Source organism: Dipteris shenzhenensis, chromosome 16, assembly GCF_047967505.1.
Source record: "Dipteris shenzhenensis isolate YYH24624 ecotype China chromosome 16, Dip_SZ_1.0, whole genome shotgun sequence".
Lineage (NCBI taxonomy): Eukaryota > Viridiplantae > Streptophyta > Polypodiopsida > Gleicheniales > Dipteridaceae > Dipteris > Dipteris shenzhenensis.
The window spans coordinates 5,518,187-5,542,140 of NC_141611.1; the positions used below are offsets into that span (position 1 = coordinate 5,518,187).

The 23,954-nt window shown below is 44.2% G+C and overlaps 1 protein-coding gene across 2 annotated transcripts in view; it reads right to left on the bottom strand.

Annotated features, from left to right (window-relative positions):
- The window catches only part of LOC147892453 (Zincin-like metalloproteases family protein), a 159,135-nt gene that overhangs the window by 51,329 nt on the left and 83,852 nt on the right, over positions 1–23,954 (bottom strand). For both annotated transcript variants that reach the window (XR_015542351.1, XM_087387413.1), the window contains exon 15: positions 10,970–11,105. Coding sequence is in view for 1 of the 2 variants with exons in the window: in XM_087387413.1 (XP_087243539.1) it covers positions 10,970–11,105 (136 nt within the window). In the remaining variant the exon portion in view is untranslated. The remainder of the gene's footprint in view (positions 1–10,969; positions 11,106–23,954) is intronic.

Below are 23,954 nucleotides of genomic sequence, written 5' to 3' on the forward strand. Positions count from 1 at the left end.
GAAGCTATGTATGTGCAAGCGGAGCTTTCCAATGATATGGATAACTGGAGGGCTAAAACCAAGACAAGCCAAGCCTGCCTCTCTTATAGGCCACATCTCCTCTACACGGATTCCAAGCTTGCCTTCCAACTCCCGGGAGAGAAAATTTGCACGAGCCCCTGGGTCAAAGAAGATTAATGTCATCTGATTGCTCACTTTGTCCCATGCACTACAAAGTTCCGTGGCATCGCCATTAGGCTGCTCACTATAACATAAGGCATTAACCCTGCAGATGGTTTAGGCTTCTTGCCTTTTTGCTCTTCCCTATCATCCACCTTCCCTTCATGTTACGCTCTAGCCGAGGTAGCATGACCTCGGAAGAATCAGTCGACATTTCCCTTAAAGGATCTATGTTTGTAATATATCTGTTTGCGCTTCATGTAAATGATCGAGAGGGAATTAATGTCAAGGTCCTAGGTGAGGGCTGACAGCACCAGACTAGGTGGATGTAAGGCTAAGGGCCTAATGCAAGCAATGTGCCTAGGGAAATCAAATGTATCCCAAGAGAGGGGTGAAAAGATGCATTAGGAAAGGCCCTATGATGATGACATGTGGCATCTAGATCCATCTAGGGAGATGGGGCTGTTGAGGTAAGTAAGAGAGAGAAGATGAGCTTCACGTATGGATTTTGATCGAGGATTTCGATTTCTCTGTGTATTCTTACGCTTCAACAGGAATTGGCTGGGTGGAATTTAGATGGTGCTACTCCCGTGATCTGCAGTAGTGCGTAGCAAGTACGTAATATTTGGTATCAGAGCGTACAGGCTGAACGAGGAGATTGCGTAGGAAGAGAGCGAGCTGGCAGAAAGTAGGAAAATCCGCAAGGCCACCCACAAGTTTAGTGAGGCAGCGGATCGGTGGTGGATTAAACAACGTAAAGATGGTATTGCATCCACTACTTGGGAGGGGTTTAAAAGAGAATTCAGAAAATACTTCTTACCTCCTGACGAAGCATCCCGAGCTTGGGATCAGTATAGAAACCTTTGTCAGAGAAATTTGTCAGTGGCAAAATACACTGATAAGTTTCGAGAGAGCGTAATGAAGGTTGATGAACCCCTACCTCAATCAATCCAAGTGAAAGATTTCATATTTGGATTGAATGATCGCATTAAAATGGAAGTTCGGGCTAAGTATGTGAACACGTTGGATGATGCAATAGCCATAGCCCTGAACTATGAAGATGCCAAGGGCAGCAGGCCAAGTGGGTTTGCGCAGGTCGGAACCCAGTATCGGTACCAGAAGAAATCTGGGTTTAAGAAGAAGTGGATTAGTAAAGGGAGTGGTTCTCAACCGAGTGGTCAAGCCAAGCAGGCGAAACCAGCTGAAACTCCTAAAACAAGTACCACCATTGGAGTGAAGAGGAAAGTAACCCCAATGGCAGCCCGGGCTTGGTTAAAGTCTCCCTTAAACCCAGAGCAAAGAGAAAAAGCGAGGAGAGAAGGCTTGTGTTTTGGTTGCCTTCAGCCTCATCAGTGGAAGGATTGTCCACGAAATAAGAATCGTCAGATGGCTGAGATGGTAGTCTCAGAATGCGACGTGGAAATGAAGGGAAGTCCCAGAGCAGAACAGATGCAGATTCAGCTAGCGGGATCTTCTCAGAGGTCAGTACCTTGTTTGTTATGTGTGTCTGTTGCTAAGCTAGTAACGAGTGCACCTGATAACATCCTATCTAAGCCCGCAGCAACGGGGTATACAGCCTTTAATGATACGGAGTTAATTAAGATGAAAGGGCAAGTGGCCAATCATGATGTCATTGTGTTGTTTGACTCGGCGTCAACGCACAATGTGATTAACTCCAAGCTCGTGAAGAGGCTAAAGTTAAAGACTAGCCCATCTGACTATGCGTATACAGTCAGGATGGCAGATGGAAGTTCGACTGAAGTATGGGACCAAAGGGTTACCCAGTTGGAGCTTCGTATTCAGGACTATGCTGAGAAGCTTGATTTTGAAATGACTAAGCTTGCTCATGCAGATATAGCCCTGGGTAAGGCGTGGCATTCTAGGAAGAATCCAGCCATTGATTGGAAAAAGCACGTGTATCAATTCAAGATGAATGATGTGCTTTATGTCTTACAAGGTGAGAAAGATGTACCTCAGGGACCGTTGGTTTCCGTGATGGAGATCCGAAAAGCTCAAGAAGAGTTTTTATTCTTTTATACAGCATCAATAGAGCCGGTTGATGATTCTTCGGCTAGCACTAATGTTGCGCAAAGTGGTGGGATGGCCAAGCTGGCTAATCTTATAGCAGAGGAGTTCTCTGACTGTTTTAGGGATGAGCTACCTTATGGGTTACCTCCAGAGCGGAATGTTCAGCATAAAATCGAACTAATCCCGGGGGCAGAACCTGTAAATAGACCTCCCTATCGAATGAGTTTTACCAAAGAAGCGGAGGTGCGAAGGCAACTGGAAGAATACCTCAAGTTGGGGCAGATTCAACCAAGTTTCTCACCTTTTGCTTCGCCAATGATACTAAAGAAGAAAAAGGATGATACGTTTCGCCTCTGTATAGATTACAGAGCATTGAATAATATCACTGTTAAGCACAGGTATCCGATGGCTCGGATTGATGATTTGCTAGATGCATTACATGGAGCCGTGATTTTCAGCAAGATAGATCTTAAGTGTGGCTACCATCAAATCCGGATTAGAGCCGAGGATGTGCATAAAACCGCTTTCAGAAGCAGGTTTGGTCATTATGAGTTTTTGGTAATGCCCTTTGGACTTACCAATGCTCCAGCTACATTCGTCATGCTTATAAACGATTTACTACGTCCATATATCGGAAAGTTTGTAGTACATTTTATTGACGATATTCTGGTATTCAGTAAAAGTATTACTGAGCATCGTGAACACTTAAGAATAGTGTTCAGTACTTTGAGGAAAGCCAGTCTTTATGTAAATAAAAAGAAAACTATACTGTGTATGGTTAGACTTGAATATTTAGGATTCATAATTACTCCAGAGGGGGTAGAAATGGATCCAAAGAAAGTGGCTGCGATACTGACTTGGCCAATCCCTCAGAGTCTGACCGCGATCATTCTTGGGATTTGTCCAATTTTATAGAAGGCATATCAAAGGATATTCCGAAATAGTATCGCCATTGACTGATCTGACCTCAGATAAAGTACCTTTTATATGGGGACGGAGTCAACAAGAAAGTTTTAACACCATAAAATAAGCTGTGGTCACAGAACCGGTGTTAAAAATAGTTGATCCCCAAAAACCGTTGTTCCTGGAAACCGATGCAAGTGGCCGTGCGGTAGGAGCAGTTCTCCTTCAAGAGGGAAAGCCAGTAGCCTTTGAAAGCAAGAAGCTTTCTCCCTCTCAAAGGAATTGGCCAACTCATGAATTGGAGTTATATGCTGTTATCCATGCTTTGAAAACATAGAGGCATTATTTGTATGGTTCATAGTTTTGTGTGGATGTGGATCATGATACTCTGAAACATTTTTGTAAACAACCTGACTTGAGGGGCCGCCAAGCTAGGTGTGGCACGGCTCATGCAGGAGTTTAATTTGACGATTCGGTACCGAAGAGGAAAGGATAATAAGGTTGCTGATGCGTTGTCTCGCATTATGCACAATATGAGTTTTTTGGTATTAGAGAGTGCTCTAATGACCGAGATTAGAGAAACTCAAAAGGTGGACGAGTTTGTCTAGAGCTCAGGGCCTAAAGCTCATGTGTTTAGACCCGGGAAAGGAAAGGATGACCTGGCATCCAGAAAAGGCCAAACATATGCAAGATATACCATAAGAGATGGTATGCTGAAAAGAAATGGCAAGGTTGTAGTACTTAGTCAGAATGATCTCAAGCAGAAAGTCATTCGACAGTGCCATGATAGCCCATGTGCGGGACATCCGGGAGTCGAGAAGACATATGCTCTCGTGAAGCGAGATTTCTTTTGGCCAAAGATGAAAAAGCGTATTCATGAATATGTGACACGGTGTTTTTCGTGTCAGGTAAGTAAGGCCGAGCGGGTGAAGCTACCCGTACTTTTACAGCCCTTGGAGATACCACTAAGTAAGTGGGAGAGCATTTCCATGGACTTTATTGTGGGGCTGCCTACGACAAAAGGTGGATATGATTCTATCCTTGTGGTGGTTGATCGTCTAACCAAGATGGCTCACTTCATTCCGACTAGAGAGTCTGTTAGTGCCCCGCAAGTGGCGGATTTGTTTATTAAACATATATTTCGTCTACATGGATTACCTAGATCCATAGTGTCAGACAGAGATGTCAGATTTACCGGTCATTTTTGGACAACGGTATTTGAGACACTAAGGACTGAGTTGGGAATGAGTAGTGGGGATCATCCTGAAACCGATGGTCAGACGGAGAGAGTCAACCAGATTTTAGAGAATATGCTGAGGGCATATGTGTCATTGAGGCAACATACGTGGGACAAGTGGTTGCCATTCTTAGAGTTTGCCGACAATGATACAAAACATTCCTCTACGGAGTTTAGTCCGTTTGAATTGAATTATGGTTATAGACCAGCAAATCCAACCACAGTTGGAATGCCTCAGAGAGTGCCTAGTGCCGCGAACTTTGTGGTTCAGATGCGGGAGATGCTAGCACTTGTGAGAGCTAATATCCGCTAGGCTATGGATAGAGCCAGGGCGTATGCGGATGAAAACCGGTCTATAAGAGAATTTAAGGAAGGAGAAAAAGTTTTTCTCAGAGTTCCTTCGGACTCGAAGTCGTTAACTTCACGAGAGTGTGCTAAATTATCATCTCGATACTGTGGGCCATGGTTAATTCTAAAGAGAATAGGCAAGGTAGCCTATAAATTAGAATTGCCACAGGGTTGCAAGGTGCACCCAATGTTTCATGTTTCTCCTTTAAAGAAATTTTTGCATACTGGTGACTCACTAATAGAAGGTGTGGTTTTGTTTCAGGAGATAGAGGATAATGCAAGGCGCAAACCAACAAGAATCCTGGACCGAGGAACAATGCAAGTGCGAAATCGAAAGATACCCATGGTGTTGGTTGCATGGCATGGTCGGCCTCTATCAGAAGCTACCTGGGAATCCGTATACCAGTTGCGGAGAGTGTTCCCAGACTTTATCATCGAGGACGCTGATGTCTGAAGAGGGAAGGAATGTTACGCTCTAGCCGAGGTAGCATGACCTCAGAAGAATCAGTCGACATTTCCCTTAAAGGATCTATGTTTGTAATATATCTGTTTGCGCTTCATGTAAATGATCAAGAGGGAATTAATGTCAAGGTCCTAGGTGAGGGCTAATAGCACCAGACTAGGTGGATCTAAGGCTAAGGGCCTAATGCAAGCAATGTGCCTAGGAGCAAAGGAAATCAAATGTATCCCAAGAGAGGGGTGAAAAGATGCATTAGGAAAGGCCCTATGATGATGACATGTGGCATCTAGATCCATCTAGGGAGATGGGGCTGTTGAGGTAAGTAAGAGAGAGAAGATGAGCTTCACGTATGGATTCTAATCGAGGATTTCGATTTCTCTGTGTGTTCTTACGCTTCAACAGGAATTGGCTGGGTGGAATTTAGATGGTGCTACTCCCGTGATCTGCAATAGTGCGTAGCAAGTACGTAATACTTCAAGCTTGCGTTTTCGGCAATCCCGTGCCACATGGCCCTCTTCTTTGCAATGAAAGCAGTTATTAGTCTCCATCAAGGCTTTCCTTTCCTCATGTGACAGCCAATTGGAGCCTCGCCTATCACGGTTCTTTCCTTTGTTAAAAGGAGCCTTGGGCCCATTCCTTGGCTTCGTTGCTTTCTTGAAATTCTCAAACTTACTACTTTTATACCCGTTGGTTTTTCCCAACAGCAATGCATCAGCTTTCCTTTGGCAGCCCACAACAATATTTTTCAATCTGTTCTGACAAGGGCACACGCCGATAAGAGCTGACCGGCTTCCCAAAACTTTTTATTGTACTCTTCCAAGTTATGACAGTTCACTGCATCCAACTTGTGCCATGCTGTCATAACATCCAACTCAAAGGTAGTGGTCAACCAAGGAGCTGAAAACACCTGCTTAAACTGAACCCAGCTTGTGGGGGCTCTTTGTCCACCACTGTAGAGCATTCCCCTTCAGAAGGTAGCTGCCTCACGCATTTTTGAGGACTCAGTGAAGTCTCTCCCTGAGAAGGCTGTATCAAACTGCTGTACAAAAGTTAGAGCCTTCAACCTGTCCTGGGCCCCATTAAAGGTCTCAAAATTCACTGCTGCCCCACCTTCCTTGTAATCTTCTACCTTTCCTTTGGGTGTCTAATCTTTTACCTTTCCTTTGGGTGTCAGATTGCCATACACAGGTAGCTGCAAAAATGGAGGTTGCATTGCATTCCCTCTAGCCTGTCCTACACTACCACTACCCATTAAAGGGTTTGTCAAACCAGCCGTAGGCATACCAAACAAACCTGTAGGAGCTCCAAAGGTCCCTGACCTTCCACTTTGCATTCTTGGTTGCATGCCAATATTGCCATACATCATGTTAGGCATTGCGGGCTGCATATCCCCAGATACATTGTCTTGCATCCCTTGCATCCCAGGCTGAAAACCAATAGGGTAATTTCCAAGCATTCCTTGATCATCATTAGCTTGACCAGTGATTGCTTGAAATACTGAACCCTCACCAAAATACCCAGGATGCAAAAAGGGTTAGGGAAAAGCTTGCTGCCCTTGATTTAAAGTCAATCCCTTGCCATGCATAGCCATTCCCGGACCTTGAAAGGGCTGCTGCCCTGGAACTCCTTGTATATTTGCCAATACTAGAGGCTGTCCATCCAATGGCATCACACCAAATGGCTTTTTTTGAACCCCACTGGGCTCCCCTGCATGAGAATGCTTCTTTCTCTCCTTAGACCTTAAAGAGTCTGCATAAACTCAAAGAACCTTGGCTCCTACGTGAGCTGCGTGAGTGTTCCCAGAGTGCTCATTAATTGTGCCTTAAACATAGCACCAGCATCCTCTGCATCCTCAGCCTCTTTTGACCCTTTTGACTAAGAGGCACTCACAGCAAAAGGATTTACAGCTTGCTGTGCCTCAACATTTTTGTTCGTCCTGGGAGGCTCCCTCATGCATAGATTGCTCTTCTTGCTCATCTTGGGAGGACTGCCCCTCCGTATCCCAATCATTATCTGTTCGAGACATATTTGCTGATATTCTTCTCATTTGTAATCCAATTACAATAAGCAACACTTCACCAGAGACAATCACAGGCTCACCTCCTTAAGAAAGATGGTGATGTCCCGTCAACAAAACCATGAAACCAGCCTCAAGGCCAACAAGAGGCTGATAAAAACAACTAACCAGCCATAAGCGTTCACACTAAAATATTCAGCAAATAACTCAAGCATAGATTGGGGGAGCTACAGTGCTCCTACTCAATTACAAGGACACAGATTGGCCCCAAACCCTTGGCATCCCTTTCAGTATTTCTTTATTAATTGGAGAGATCACCGAAAAGATTACACGATGAGTTCAAACTCACTTGCATTCAGTGCTCTTCCCACTCTTAGTAGGCATCAGAATCCCAAACATTAGCCCTGCTGGGCCTCGCTCTCACACCCCAATGACAATGGGCATCCATCTTAGTGCAAACACCAAGATAAAAATTTGGGAGATGTTGCTAGTAGCCCACACAACTTGGGAGCTGTTGCTAGTACTCCTCAAACTGCCACAATTGTCCACCACTGACTCACAGGAGTACCCAAACAATGGGTGAAAGCATAGTTAGCCTACCCACAAGCCTTGGAAGCATGAATGCGCTCTGCAAGCATCCACAGTGAGTCACCCTTGACCAGCCAGCTACAAAGCTAGGAAGTTACTGTTGGAATATGAAACCAAAGTGAGTCAAAAATGAGTGTACTAGGTGTCTAGGGGGTGTTTTATAGTCTAGTGAGTCCTAGACATGCCACGTGTCATATTGGGAGTTATCGCATATACACTATGGCTTTCTAGAGTCTAGTGTCACACTATATAGTGTTGTACTTGTTTTGAGTCATTTACATCAGTCAACATCAAGCTTTATATCATGTGAGTATTTTGGTTATCATTGCCTAGCACTTGTTCTTTCATTTGCTTTCCATTTTGCCTTTCCATTATGCTTTCCATATTTCCATTCCGTTCCTAGTTAGCTTGGCATTCTCCTACCGCCATGTCTCTTCAGTTACCTAAAAGAAGTTTTGGAACACTCCAGCAAGGTTCTTGGACTAGACAAATCCGCTATACATGTGGCGTTGATCGTGGATGGAAGTAAAAAGAAGTGCTAGCTTTTGTCCAGCCTGCTAACTCATTGCCTAGGGAATCTCAGAAATAGGGGCTAACAACCAAGGTGGGGGACTATATAGCCAACGAATAACTTGATCCATGAATCTATAGAATACACCCATAGGCCAAGCCTCGTAAAACGCACATGCCTTTCGGCGGTTATCCGAGAGCCCCATCGTCCTTGCTTCCATGTGGCACACAATGTGTAGATGATATCTTGCCAAATAGCATCCTTGCTAGCCTCCCATCATCAAACAACAATGCGTGACCCAGATGTTCCCAGCAGTATGCTGCACATCATCTCTCAAATAGTATCCTTGAGTGAGAATACACATTGCTGACAGGATGCAGGGATGGAGTCTTGCACCTTGATCCGAAGGACCCTTTGTCCAACAATCCTATAAGCTGGTGAGACCATCTCAACAAAATAGGCATGACACCCCTCTATCAATTAGGCTGCCATGCCCCAAGTGAAGTCCCATTGCATCGTCAGTGTCCACAATCCGGAGGCCCCCTGCCAAATCCTCTATGCTGCGGGGTAGCTCCACAGAAAACATAGTATTGTCTCAAGGTACTCAGTATTGTCAAGTTTTTTGTTTCATTTTTTGGGGAAAGGGCCGCAAAAGTCTCATACTTTCTTTGGCTAATTATTATAGACATATTCTAGTTGACTATTGGCTTCAGCAAATGAGCAAGTCCTCCGTATGTATGAAATGCCAACTTGCATAGGAATCTAGCAAGTGACGCTTGTGGAGTTGCCATATTGATAGGGTGGTTTGGACAAGACTTTGAGATGAGCAATCCCTCTGTATGTATGAGATGCCAACTTGCAGAGGAATCTAGTAGGTGATGCTTGTGGAGTTGCCATATTGATAGGGTGGTTTAGACAAGAGTTTTCATATTATTCTCATACATCACCTCTTGAGTCCTTCACTCTGACGTGGGAAGTATGTCTTTGGGGCAAAGGGTTTCATGCCTTTGCTCTATATGAGTAAGAGGCAAGTGACCATGCAGCAGCATCACAGATGTGGCCCTATAGATCTTAGCACCATGGAGCCACATGATTTGTTCTTACTTCCCATCCCGGCTCAGGACCCATAGCCTTCTTCACAAGCAGGCTCGGCTTGGGAGGTTGTTTTCAGCATTACTTTATGGCAGATATGGTGCTCGAGATGTGCTCAGGCACACATAGATTGATGTTGATGAATTGGCTTCCATTTGGTCTGAATCTCATTTTACTATCCAGATCAGTGAGACAGATGCACTTGGACCTCTGCAGCCACTGGAGAGAGATTGATAGCATTCATGAGGACCTGGGATTGTTCCTTGTTTTTTCATGTTACTCGACATGGCATTATAGACTACCCCCCTGGTTGTTTATTCATATTGAAGATGACAAGGATAAAGTTCTCACTCTCCCACCTCTGGTATGATTCGTTTTGAATTGAATAAATTACTTTTACTGATAAATGTCACTACACCAATTTATCCATAGATCTATAAAACATAAAGATCCTGTTACATTTGGGTTTCTCCTTGCCCATTTAAAGATGGGAATCCTTTTTGTTGAGCTGAAAATTTCTAGGAATGCCTCACTTGACATCTTTATTTGACCATGTCCTTTTAAACCTTCAGAAGGGCTATCATTTACGAGTTCATAGATTTTAATCGAATTCCATAAAAGCTTACGCTTTACCATTGATAGAATATACAGTGCCCGTCTCAGCCTCTCTTTCTTCAAATCATCTATACCTCCATGCCGGAAGAGACCTTCCTATTTGCCTTGCCAATATCTTACACCATAAATCTAAAATGATTTTGGTAGGTTGTCATCTTTGCTTAAGACATTCTGCATGGCAATTCATAGCATATTCTTTGACAACTCAATTCATACTGGGTCAAAAATTGCTGTTCCAGAAGGCCATGCGACTTTCCATTAAGTCTGGAGAATACTTATCCAACGCTCATCTTTTGCTCAATCGCCTAAATCATCTCTTCCTCTAAAGATTCCCCTTATGCATTCATTCATTTTCTCCTATTTTGCACCCTCGTAGTTCAGATGTCTACGTGGATGTGTTATTGTTTTACATAGCACGTAACCCTGTTTTCTCTTGCAAGTGTATTCTCATATTATCTACGTTAACAGGTGAATCATTGTATGTCTACACTACATGCATCCACACAAAAAAGTTAAATACCTTGTGCTCCTAATTTTTCCTCTTCATTTCACCCATTCGCTTTGTCCACACTAGATTGTTAGCCTCCACTTGGATTGGTCTCCTTCAGAATCCAGCCCAGAACTTTCAATCTTGTAAATTAAGATTGAAGAGAAGCTATCTAAATTTAATATCTGCAAACTTTGAAATAGTAGAGAGGTTGAACCTACGCAACCACAAACACTAGAAGGCCCAATGAATAGCCCCAAAATACCTTGGAGGCTACTAGCAAATTTAAATTCCTGAGCTGATATCCCAAGAGGCTTGAGCAGACATCATAACCAGAGATTTATTTAAATGGAAGGACCCATATGCTATTTTGTATATAGAACCTTACATGCCTGATCTAGAGACAATCTGCACAATACCTCCAACCACTTACAACCTTCAAAATCCCTAAACCAAACAGCACATATCAACACATAATGACAAGCATCAATGTACAAAAGAAGCTAGCCAGATATAGGTGGTACCTGCCGTTGCAGCTCAATAGCAGAAAACATTTTCTTTGCTTTGTTCATTGCCTCAACCATTTTAATAGGAATCACTTCTCCGGATGCATAGTGCTTTGCAAACGTCCTCAATACCCGATAATCCCATGCATAATACCTACAAAATGAGAATGAAGCACCAAGCTTTGAACACATATTTAGCATTTCTTGATATTACGGCTCACGACCATACCATGCAGCTACATTGCCTTGAACCTGAATGGATTACAAGGAAACATGAATTTCAAGAGCAGGAAAATAAAACACACTGCTGACATTGCTCGAATGCTCCCCTGAACTGTCTCATATAATTCCTTGGATGACCACTACAACAAGTCATCATTTTGTATTGAAGAAGAAGACTTATATAGATCCTGTGTAACACCCTGCTATCCTTGAAATTTTCTGTCAACAGAAGATATATACATGCGTATATACATAGAAGAAGAACTTAAACATGTCCTATGTAACACTCTAATATTCTTGTGATATTCTGCAAATTCATCAGCAAGATATACATACTCACATACATATAAAATATACATGCATATGTTTATTTTAAATTTTATCTTTTTAAAATTGAATGTTGAGGTTTATTTTCCATGACATGATTGGGCATGTCATGTCCAAGATCTATGCATCAGTACTTGATACTGAGGTCAGCTGATTCGTAGAGATGCAGGGGCTCAGAGTAGAGGGGCAGCAGGCCGGACCTGCCGTGACCACGGGACCATGGATCACATACTTACACTCAGGTGTATCCTTGAGGAGGCCAGGGCACGGAAGCAGAGGGTTTATTGTTGCTTTGTGGATTTCTACAAAGCCTTTGATATGGTACCAAGGGTCCGCCTCATTACACGATTGCAGGAGCTGGGTTATGACCAAGAGATCATTTGGGCTATCACGGCACTTTACGAGAGTCTCAGGTAGAGTGCTAATAGGGGCTGGATGGACTGAGGAGATCATGAATGCTATTGGGGTCAAACAAGGGTGTCCTCTCTCACCCACCCTGCTTGGCCTCTACATAGATGAGCTCGATACTTTTATCCAGACTTTGGGAGGGACTGAATGCTCCCTTGCTGGTACTCTAATTCAGATCTTGCTATACGTAGATGATGTGATGCTTTAGCTTGTGAAAGGCCAGGGTAAACCATCACTCGTCACCCCCCCTTACTCTGACCTGGGTGGTCAATACCATCAAACCAAAGTAAAAGACAATACATTCTTTTTGGGGGATAACCCAGGGTAGAGTACCTCTTATTGACTCCAAATACATTCAGTTTAGAGGGACAACTCAAGGCTGAGAACCTTTATTGACTCAACACAAAAAAAACACATAGCATATAGGGCCTAGAAAGCCCAATCCGTGTCATAGGGGTCCTCAAGAGAGAGGTCATGAACCTCAATTGTGGCTGCATGTATCTCCTCAGGGGGCTCTTCAGGTTCGGCATGTTCTTCAGCAAGAGATTGGCATGGTGCCTCTCTTGTTCATGTTCCTTCTTCTTGAAGCAATGAGCCTCAATATGTCATTTCCTCTTGCAAAAACTGCAAATAATATTCTTGTTGGTCTTCCATTTGCTTGTGGAAGCATATTCTTGATCACTAGGAGAGCCAATAGTAGCTTCCTTATAACGACGGTCCTTCTCAAATGAGTAGTGGCACCATATCATCAAACGTGGTAGTGGCAAGGCGTAGTACTTAAAGAGTTTGCTCAAAGCAAGATATCCCATGCATACTCTTCATAAGGACATCCATCTTATCTTCATCATCAGGCGCGCTTTGCAAACTTGAAAGTTGTTGAGCAAGAGATTGAAACCTTGCTAGATGATCACTCAACTCATCACTCTCTTCCATTTTCAAATCATAGAACTTGAGCTTCAAAAAGACTTTGGAGTTGGTGATTTTATTACCAAATACGTCTCGAGGCGATCCCAAATCTCTTTAGCTATTGACTTGAAGTCCACATGATGGATGAGAGAGTCGGCCAGGCAAAGACCAATAAGGGCAATGGCTTTTGCATTCTGGTGCTTCCAAAGCTTGTGTTGTTGCTGATCAAGTAATTCAACTTTGTCGTCCTTAACAACATCCCAAACATCTTCACACATAAGGAGCAGCTGCATCTTGGTTTGCCATGTGGGAAAACATTCCCCCTTGAACTTCTCCACAAGCGAAGAACTAGAAGACAATGAAGTCATGATGAAAAAGTCCTTGATGAAGGCGGACAGCAAGCTGAGATGAAGGACCAGCAAAGGAAGGGGCTGGTCTCGTGCTTCCAAACACAACAGCCAACTCCTCGTGAGCAAGAGGGCAGATATAGGTGTCTAGTGGTCAAATGCCCCAAAACGCAGAACTGAGTGAACCCAAGTCAAAAAAATAGCAAGTAGATGGCCTAGAATGCAAAAATGAGCCAAGAGATGTGCACTTGTGGGCGTGGAAACCAATCCAAGTGCTGTAGCAGCTCCGAAACTGATCAGGCGGCTCTCTAGAATATTTTGAAATGAAGTAGCAGGCCTCCACAATGCAAACCGGCTATTGTAGATGAGCTGGAGGCTAGGAGCAAACCTGGAAATGCTTCGGGTATAGGCGGTTCTGCAGCAGCAACCCCAAAATGACTCGAAAATGCGATAGCAGCTCCAAACTAGGCTGAGTGAACCCAAGTCAAAAAAATAGCAAGTAGATGGCCTAGAATGCAAAAATGAGCCAAGAGATGTGCACTTGTGGGCGTGGAAACCAATCCAAGTGCTGTAGCAGCTCCGAAACTGATCAGGCGGCTCTCTAGAATATTTTGAAGTGAAGTAGCAGCCCTCCACAATGCAAACCGACTGTTGTAGATGAGCTGGAGGCTAGGAGCAGACCCGGAAATGCTTTGGGTATAGGCGGTTCTTCAGCAGCAACCCCAAAATGACTCGAAAATGCGATAGCAGCTCCAAACTAGGTCAAAAAAGCCTCCAAAAGCCTCGAAATTCTGCAACCAATGCCGTCAACTTCTGCTGCAGCTGCCTGGAAACCCTGATTTTTGGCAATAAAATGCTCTGAAATTACCTCGAGGGTCCACACGTGTGAAGAACACCTTGAAGACTGTACCGACCAGCTAGCTAACAGGCTGCATAGAGCGCCTAGAGCTCCAATAGATCCCGAATAGAGGCTGCTATGAAGGCAGGCTGCGGAGAGGGCCTAGCTGAGTAGGAATGAATGCAAAAAGGCTGCAAGGAGAGGCGGAAATGAGTGCAGCAGGCTATGGAGAAAGAGGCAATTATGGCAGAAGACCTAAACGGGTAGGGGCAGCTGAAAAGCAGAGGTAGAATGAGGCAGAACTGGGGCGGCTGAGAGGAGAAGAGCTTGAGCAGAATTAGGGTTAGGTTAGGGCAGGCAAATGATGATGTGGCAGGGCGCCTAGGGTAGAATCATCATGCTCTGATACCATGTTAGAAACATGGTGTGAGTGAGTGAGAGAGAGAGATAGGTTAGGGAAAGAAAGAAAGAAAGTTTATTAAAGTCTTTGGAATACCGATGGGTCTATGAGACTGTGAAACCCTAGTACAATCAAGCTCTGAGGGTGGAGCTACTAAACGAGCATCCACACCAATGCATAATGTAAAAATAATGCATAATGATAGTCCTAAGTAGTAAGTACAACATAATCATGTCGGTGATCGAATTACAAATCAGTCACATCATCATCATCATCCTCATTAGGACATCAGAGGTGGATGAGACACTGGAGGTAGGAAATCCACGATAGAGTGTTGTTGGCCACTTGAGGGTGTGGTCCTGTGACGTCTCCTGGTCATATCTCTACGAGGGAGTGAAGAAGTGATACACAAATGTAGAAACCATGAAGGCTTTCATTCATTCATCACCATCACTAAATGAGAACAGTGAAGAACAAGCCTTGTGTAGGCTAGACACTTTTTTTTTTTTTTTTGGGTGAAATCTTTGATTGATTATATTATATGAGTAGCAACCTCAAAATAAGGTGCTACAATTACATCAACTGAAAATTTCAGTATATGCCAAAAAGACCTCATGATCTATGCAACGGGTCTGCAAGCAATCAAAGAAAGATTGCTGTAGAGAACGCCTAAAAAAGCCAAACAGAGAGAACATAGGATCACCAAAGACTTTACAATTCCTATATGTCCATAAAGTCCATAGTGCCCAGTAGCGAACCCAAACGAAGAAAAGATGAAACTCCGTTCTGGATGGATGAAACCCAAATAGCCAGAAGAACTTCCCAAACGGAACAGATGGGAATCTTGCTCGCAGGCGTTGTCGAAGCAGATCAAAAAACTCATGAGAGCACGGACAATGCCAAAACAAGTGAGGCATAGTCTCCGAAGAAGCAGAACATCTGTGGCAAAGTGCATGAGCAATGTGTCAATGAGGTAATAGCTGTCCAAATGGAAACACTCCCAAAAGAACTCGCCAAAAGAAAACTTGTCGCCGAAGCGGTACTTTATAGGCCCAAAGTTGCTATAATCTTTTCCTCCACCACTTGGCTGGGCGATGCATTCGCCAAACAGAATCACCTCTCTCTAAAACCCAAGGTTGAGGCAAAAGGATTTTATACAATGCAGGTACAATAATTTGAGATAGCCTCAAAGAAAGAGAAGAGGACCCTGGAGAAGTCAAAGTCCAATCTTCCAGCCGATCCTAGAGTTCCAAAGGAGGAATCGGAACAAAAGGTGAAAGCATAGAAGTAATTTGTCGCCACAAAGGACGATAATGAGAGCCCAATCCATATGTAGTGGTTGCTAGAGAAAAGGGGAGCACAGTACTAGCATCATCTATAACATTAGCAACCGAGGTCATGCCTTTAAACGAGACAAAGTAGGAACGTCGAGGTTCTTGTAAAGCCAAGGGAGGCTGAAAGACTTGCGACCAGCGAATGCTTTCAGCTCTCAAAGAATTCCCAAGCAAAGATTTGCGGTCCATTCCATTTTAGATGAGAAAGAACATGCTTCCAATCAAGAAGCAAGCGGGAGATAAAAGGGCGGCCAGGCAAAGTGCCATCAGTGCAGCCAAAAAAGAAATCCTAGTGATTGAGTTGCCAATGACCAAACGCCTGATATGAGTGACCAAAGTCCTAATCATAAGAACCCAAGGCTGATCACCTTTCAGAAATTGCAGCAACATTTTCCCCCTATGGGCAAGAATATGCACATGAATATCCGTGATGTTCAATCCACCATGCATCTTGGGAGAACAAATGTGATGCATTGAAAACAGCCTGAGAATTTTTCTGCCATGTTTGGATCGCCAGAAGATTTCCATAAAGACAGACAAGAAAGTTGTAAGATCTGCCTTAGTGAACATGATCAATGGCAAGTAAAATTGAATATATGACACAAGGATGGACTACACTATTTGAAGACGAACATGCAAAGGCCAGGTTGCCAGTTTCCAATACTCAAGCTTTTTCCGAAGCTTAGCCAAAACCCAATCAGTTTGTTGTCGGCAAGTGAGTTCCCACCCCAAAGAGTAACCAAGATGACGAACAAACTGAGTGGGTGGAATGATATCCCCGGGCCAGAAATGGACTATGCCAGTCTTTGGAATGCAAAGAGAGCAGCTTAGACTTCTGAAAATTAACATGAAGACGAGCTGCCAAACCATAAACAGAGAGGACCTGCATCAAGGCACCAAGATCATGGGGCGTATTCTTCGGGGTAAAGAAAGAATCATCAGCATAAGCTTGAGCAACCATGCTGCAATTAGCATCCAATTCCAAGCCCTGAAGTGATCTTGTAGCCACAAGATGATCAATATATTGCAGCATAGGATCAGTAGCAATGGCATACAGTAAAGCACTGAGAGGGCATCCCTGGCAGACCGAACAACAAAGAGTCCACTCATCAGAGATAGCCCCCAAAATAATGCAAGCCGCATTGCTATCTCTGTAAAGCCAGTAAATAACCTGCTGCAATATCTACCTACAAGAGTAGAACATCTTGCTGCGTGTATTTGGCATATTCAATCCCAATATAAGCATTGGCAATGTTATCTGTGAAATGCGGACGTGGAACAAAGCCATATTGGAAGGGATGCAACCCATCATGCCAATAACCTTTAATCCAATCAACAACCATTTTGGCAATGATCATGCCAATAACCTTTAAGCCGATCAACATCCATTTTGGCAATGATTTTGGCAATGAGCTTGAGAAGACCCTTTTTCCATGACACAAGCATCTGCTGATTTTGCCATGCTGTATTTACCATTTGCAGCAAGGTGAATTTAAGAAGATCCCAGAATGCAAGAAAAAATTCAACAGTGAGACCATCCCATCCTGGAGATTTCCATCTGCCACAGGATCTCAATGCATCAGACAATTCCCTTTCAGTGAAGGGATGTTCAAGTTCCAAAGCCTGAGCATTAGACAGAATTGGATGAATATGCTGCAAAAGAAGCTGATGTGCAGACACAGCCCGAGGAGAAAGAGTATCCACATGTCCAAAATGAGTGGAGAAGTGCTGCACACATAAATCAGCGAGCTCTGAACGAGATGTTGACCAAGAGCCATCAGGCATCCGGATCCGACAGATATTGGCAGCCTATCTTTTGTAGTGTAAACTCTTAAACAATTGCTTGGAAGAGCAGCCTTTATCCAAAAATGCCCATTGTCTAGATCGAGTTTCCCATTTAGCAAGCTTTCTGCGATCATTGGATTGAAGAGAGAATAGAGCCTGACATATGAGCATGCTTTCCTCTCAAGACAAAGGGCGAAGATGAGCAAGCTCAGTCAAACTCTGACAAGTAAATTTGGCATGTGCTACAGTCTCCCTTGTGGCTTGCATATAGGATTTGCCATAATCTCGAATAACTACTTGCATCCGAGCAACAAAAGCCTGCCAGGCATAATCCAAAGGCTTCAAAGTCAGCATGCTCTAGATCACTATTATTAATCAGCAAAAGCCTTCGGCAAGGCAATCTGTCAGTGGTAAATTCCTGTAAGGAAAGCCTCAACCAAAGAGCAGCATGATCCGAATGTGTGAAAGCATGATCAACCCAAATTTGACAAGTAAAGGCATCACAATGCTGTGGATCAATCTAATACCATCTGTCCAAGCGTGCCCGATAAGAAGATTGAGCATTATGCTGAAAGGTATAGCCCGGAAGCATGGGCTGTAATTCCTTCCAGATATCAACCAGGTGCAACTGAAGCAAAAAATCAGACCATGCCTGTGTTTCAGAAGCCAACATATGAGTGTGGCCTGAGGTGTTGTCACCCGATTGAGGGGCATTATTAAAGTCACCACAAATGAAGGCATGTTGTCGCCATGGATAAGTATGCATGGCAGCCCAGATCAAAGCTCTATCACGAGAAGATTCGGGGGCATAAACCGATGCAAATTCAAAAATTTCCCCTTGAACAAGGCATTGAACAATAATCCATCTACCATGGCGATCATTGAGAGCCACAACAGGTTGAAGGTCGTGCTTTACCAAAAAAGCCACACCAAAAAAGGACTGCTATCCAGCATAGAAGATATCATAACCAGCAAAATGGCCTATCTGACCAGCATACATATGCTGATTATGCTCTTGCAAAGCAACTATATCAGGCTGCAATTGCCTAATATACATCCAGACCAGTTTCCATTTGCGACCATCACACATTCCCTGTACATTGAGAGTAACACACTTCAAATGATCAAGCATATTTACAATTATGGGACAAGTATGTACAGCAACTAACGGGCTGTCTACGTCTGCATTTCCACATCAATGTCCAGGCCTCTGCCCTAGGATGAAGCATCAGCCTGAGGAGAGGACAAAATTGCAGCAACTTCTTCAGGAAACAAGGTCCGATTTGCAGTCACAGCAGCCCAGGTCAAGCCAACACCAAAGGTTTCAGCAGGTGTTTTCCCATGAGAGGATGCACCACTCCAAGTCCGAGAAGGCAAAGGTCACCTGGGGGAGATCACTTTGTGAGGAGTTTGCCATCCATCAGTCAAAATTTTTCCCCCCTTCCGCTGAGGTGGAGAGGACAAAGGCACTGGAAAAGAAGCATTACCATTTGAGACAGCCGCGGCTTTGCCTTTGTCTTGAACAAAGAAAAACTGTTTGACCCCTTTGTTTTTTACCACAGAAGAGGCATTTGCATTCTTATTCAAAGACTGAACCATTTCAGCTTGCACTGGCATCCGTGGAGGTCGGGAAGGGCATTGTGAAGCCATGTGCCCAAATTGCTTGCATTCAAAGCAAGCACCTGCAAATAGCCCCCACTTGAGCTTGTAAAAGGCACTCCCCATGGAAACATTATTCACAATAACCGAATATGAAGCTGGAGTGGGATAATCCGTATCCCACAAAATGCAGAAGCGATTCGAATTTCCATTGGGTTGCGGTGGACATACCACCTTACCGAGGGAAGCTGCAAATTTAGGTAGAAGAGAAGACAAGCATTGAGGAAAATCCACAACTTCTACCCAAACAAAGCAACGATGCCGAATCAATGCCTAATAATCCCGGGTAGGGAGACCAGGGCAAGACATGGACCATCTACTGGCCATAGAACAGAGGAGAGTGCTCCAGCAAAACCTGACAGTGCTCCTCATCAAAAAAGCCCCTCGCTGCACAATGAACTTTTTTGACATAAGAACCACCCAGGGTTCGAGTCAACCAATTCCCAACATCTACTACAGCAGGCATCCATCCTGGGAAGAAAATTATAATGGCATGCTTTGCATACTCCTTAACTGGATCAAATATATAATCCACTTCCACCATAATGCCAGTGGTGGGAAGTGGATCTTCCCAACCTTTGCGGGTATCTTCAAACCCTTCATGCATAACCTCATAAACAAGCTGAGCCTCAGCAAAGTCATGAAGGGAATCATCTGAATCCATCACCTGTTTTTGTTTCTTGTTGGAAACCGACTTGTCTTTGTGAAAGGTTTTCTCATAGGAATAATCCGCCATTCGAGTTAAGGAAAAGGCTTGGAAGCAGCAAGGCTTCACAAGGAGGAAAGCACAACAGGTACAAAACTGTACAGATTTTTCCTGGTTGTACGAACAAAATCATACGGATTTTTGACAGTACGAATAAAAAAAAATTCCTGACAACAAAACTGTATGGATTTTCCCAACTGTACGGACAAAACTGTACAGAATTTCCTTGGCTGTACGGACAAAATCGTACAGATTTTTTACAGTACAAAATTTTATTTTATTTTTTTGAATTTTCTGACAGAAGGTACGGACACAAAACGGGCATCAAACTGAGGGAGAAACAAGTAGCTATAGCGTGGGAGCACAAGGGCTAGCACGGGATCTCTCTCTCACACCATGAGACTAGAACATATCCACACACACACACACACACACACACACACACACACAGAGCCAATTGTGTAGGCTACACACTCACACATTAGCACCAAGTGCATATGGGATAAGTCCCATAGTGACACGTGGCACTCACACATGAACTCATACTAGATCTCCTAGTACTACACACCAACACATCACATCAACACACTCTTTGGCTATGATATCTCCAACAAGAGAAACTAGAACACACTCTATTGAGGTACGGCCTAACCGATAGACACAGGTCCAAGATATTTTCACCACTCACAGACGAGCCACCATGGTGTCGGGCTTGGGTTTGAGTCCCAGCTCTCAATTTGCTTCAGTTTGTATTTGATTTTTGCTCGAGCTATTGAGCTCTTTAGATCAAAAGGAAGACACCCTTTCAAAAGGAATACCAATAACTGCTTCACAAGGCACAAGGCACAATAGAGTTCCTGTGAAGCAGCCCTAGCGTCAAGGTACACAAAATCCCCGCAGTTGAAGCTGGTGAAACAATATGCACTACTCCTTCCCTCGATCTATGAGGGGAGATGAGGACGAAGAATGGGGCTGCTTGGAAGTACCATGACCATGAAGATATGCATAGGCTCCAACACTGGTCCTATCCAAGACTGAATCATCAATAGTAAAGGCCTAGTCAAGGTAAGAAACTGCAATCGGGGCAGCATCCATAGCAATAGTCTCTTGCGTTGTGCAAGGGGTAACATAGTAGCCTCAGGTACAACTCTGGTCGTAGCCTAAGCGTATCATGAATATCACTAGTTGAAACCAAAATTGAAAAGAGCCCCGATCAAGGCTAAGTTCAGATGATTGAGAGTCCCTCCTGATTTGCAAGTGGTGGAGGAGCAGAGACTCTAAGCAGAACCCATCAAGGGACAATACGTACAATGGGTGCCTGTTGTGCGGCACATGCTAAATGTGAAGGCGGTGCCGATAGAACACTCTGTCAGAAGGCTTTTTGGGCCTCTTCTTCTTTCTTGGGCAATCCGTGGCAAAATGCCCAAAGGTCCTACAAATCCTACACTGGTCATGTCTGCCTGCAATCTCGACTCTCTACTAAAAGAACGAACCATTAGGGCGTTGGAGCATGGTATGGTCATCGTATAGTTAGGGTCCTGAACGATGACCCTAACACTAGGAATCTGATCTAATCGCCCCTACTGCTAAAGAGAGGGTAAACCAGGGAGAAGGGATCTCTATGACCACTTTGAAGGTAGCTCCAATTGAGGCGAGGAGCCGCTGATACACCTGAGGAAGTCCCGAGAACCCGATGAATAGAGAAATGACCTAACTATCCTCTTCTACTCGGTCAAAGTCCAGCGTGAAAGGTTCCAAAAGAAATCCTCTTAGAGCCCAAGTGCAATGGGCCGGCTTAGAGCACATTGCTTGCAGCCTCTTAAGAATCAGAGACCACCTGGAAGACACTACGTCCCCAACAAATGAACATCTTTAAGATGTGGAACAAGATTCAAAGGTTAAACAACAAGCATCCAGTCCCTCGCTTGTAGTCTGCAAGGATGGAACCCATAGATGCGAGCAAAGAAGGTGGTGGAAGACTCCAATTCCACATCTTTTTGGAGTTGCGGCAACTCATCTTTTGAAGAAGTACATGATCTTGTGGCTGCTAAAAGTAAATGGGGATTGACTGCAAGAACGGATGCCTTTCGTCAATCAAGGGTGATAGACCGGCTCAAACTGAAATAAAAGGCTCTGTCCATCTCGGGAAAAGAGGGGGGATGAAGGGAGGGAAACAGGAAAAAGAAAAGAAAAGAGGAGGGGGGAGAGGGCTCACACGGAAAAGAGAGGGGGAAGGGGAGGGCTGAAAGGGGGCGGGGTAGAAGAAAAGAGGGTGGGGGAGGAGGGAGGGGCGACAGGGGGGATGAGAAGAGGCGGAGTAGATCTAATTGTACGATACAATTGATCTCATCCCGTGAAATTACGATTGATCTCATCTCTCTACTCTCTTGCTGCCCTTCCTTGCCCCCCGCCTCCGCTCAACCTCCCGCACCCCCTCCTTGCCCCCCCGCCACAATCACACCTACACACACACACGTGTTCACACACTCATGTGATCACACTCACAATCATAGACCTTATGACCCTTGGTATGATCCCATTACATCGATTTGTCCCAACATACCCCCCCACAAATTGATGACCTCAGGCCTAGAAGTAGTCTATGGCACGTCACCAACTTTGGGGGGGGCGGGGGGACCAAGAGTTCCCACCAACCAATTTTATAATGACCATTTTCTTAGAGTATCAAAGGGTGGACTGATCATTAGACCCGCCAATCTGGAGGATAGATGCATCCCAAATGCATTAAGAATTGGGATTGAGCATATGCGAGTCTCATCCCACCATCACTTGAGGATCGAGGTAGATAGAGCCATAAGCACACCTAGAGAGCAGCGGATATGCAGGCTTTGCACATTGGGAGAGGAAGAGACAGAGGAGCACTTCCTATGCACTTGTCCTCCTTATTATGAGATTCGGGGGCGGTACCATTTCTATTCCAGGGGGGCTTGGGTTTGGGTCACTCTCTCAACTAATCCACGTTCAAGACCAGGTCTGTGTCGGTCTTCATCTGATGGAGATGCGGCGACACAAAGACACTCTACTCAGACAAATCAGACAAATGAAGGCGAGAATGCCACTTGAGATAGAGATGGATGGAGCGACGTGTCACGGATTTCACTCTGCAACGACCTTAGCAGGAGTAGAATGGTGAGCCTTTGGCCGCTCTGCATAGCCCACTCAAAAGCTTCCCAAAATGAGAAGATATTGTCAAAGATGCTTCTCCCATGCACAAAGCCCGTCTACATATCATGAATGAGATCTAGAAGTAAGGGTTGCAACCGCAAACTGATTGCTTTGGCCGAGTAATAGGTCTCCATTGAGACACTAAATTTCTACTACCCTCTTTGGAATAAGATGAATAAGACCATATGTAATTGAGTCGAACAGATCACCAAAGTCCCAAACACCCTGCAGGGCTGAGGTAATGTGATCCCCAATCATATCTCACAAAGTAATAAAGAAGGAGGGGGTAAGCACATGCGAGCCCGAGCATTACCCTTATGAAGGACAAGAAGCACAGTCGTGAACTCCATGTTAGTGAACGGTGCATCAAGTGAGACTCAGATCTCTGATTCCACCAACATGGACATACACTATCATATAGCATACATGGCATCATCTCTGGTCTGTGTATGAGGATCTGCTATGTACTTTCATGTGTTACTTGTTCTAGGATATTCTGAAAATGAGTTGCAGGTTGGCTTCAAGTGTGCCAGCTCTAGCAGACTCTTCCCTACCTTGATCCTAATAATTCTGAACAGAAGCTTCCGTCACTAGAAATTTTGCACTATTTGCAACCATAGAAGGACTATACTATAAGATTATCAGACAGTAATGACAGTCATATTCATATCACAGAAAACTGTGAAACACTTCATTACAAAGTAAGCAGAGAATCCCTTAGATCAGATCCCGACCTTGACTATTCCACATATTTGAATTCAAGTGAACTATTCATCAAACGTGAATACAGATTTTTCTACCCCAAAACTCAACATGGTTCGAACATCTTTAAATTGCACTGTTATCTCAAATCATCCACATAAATCTGACCACCATTCAGCAAGT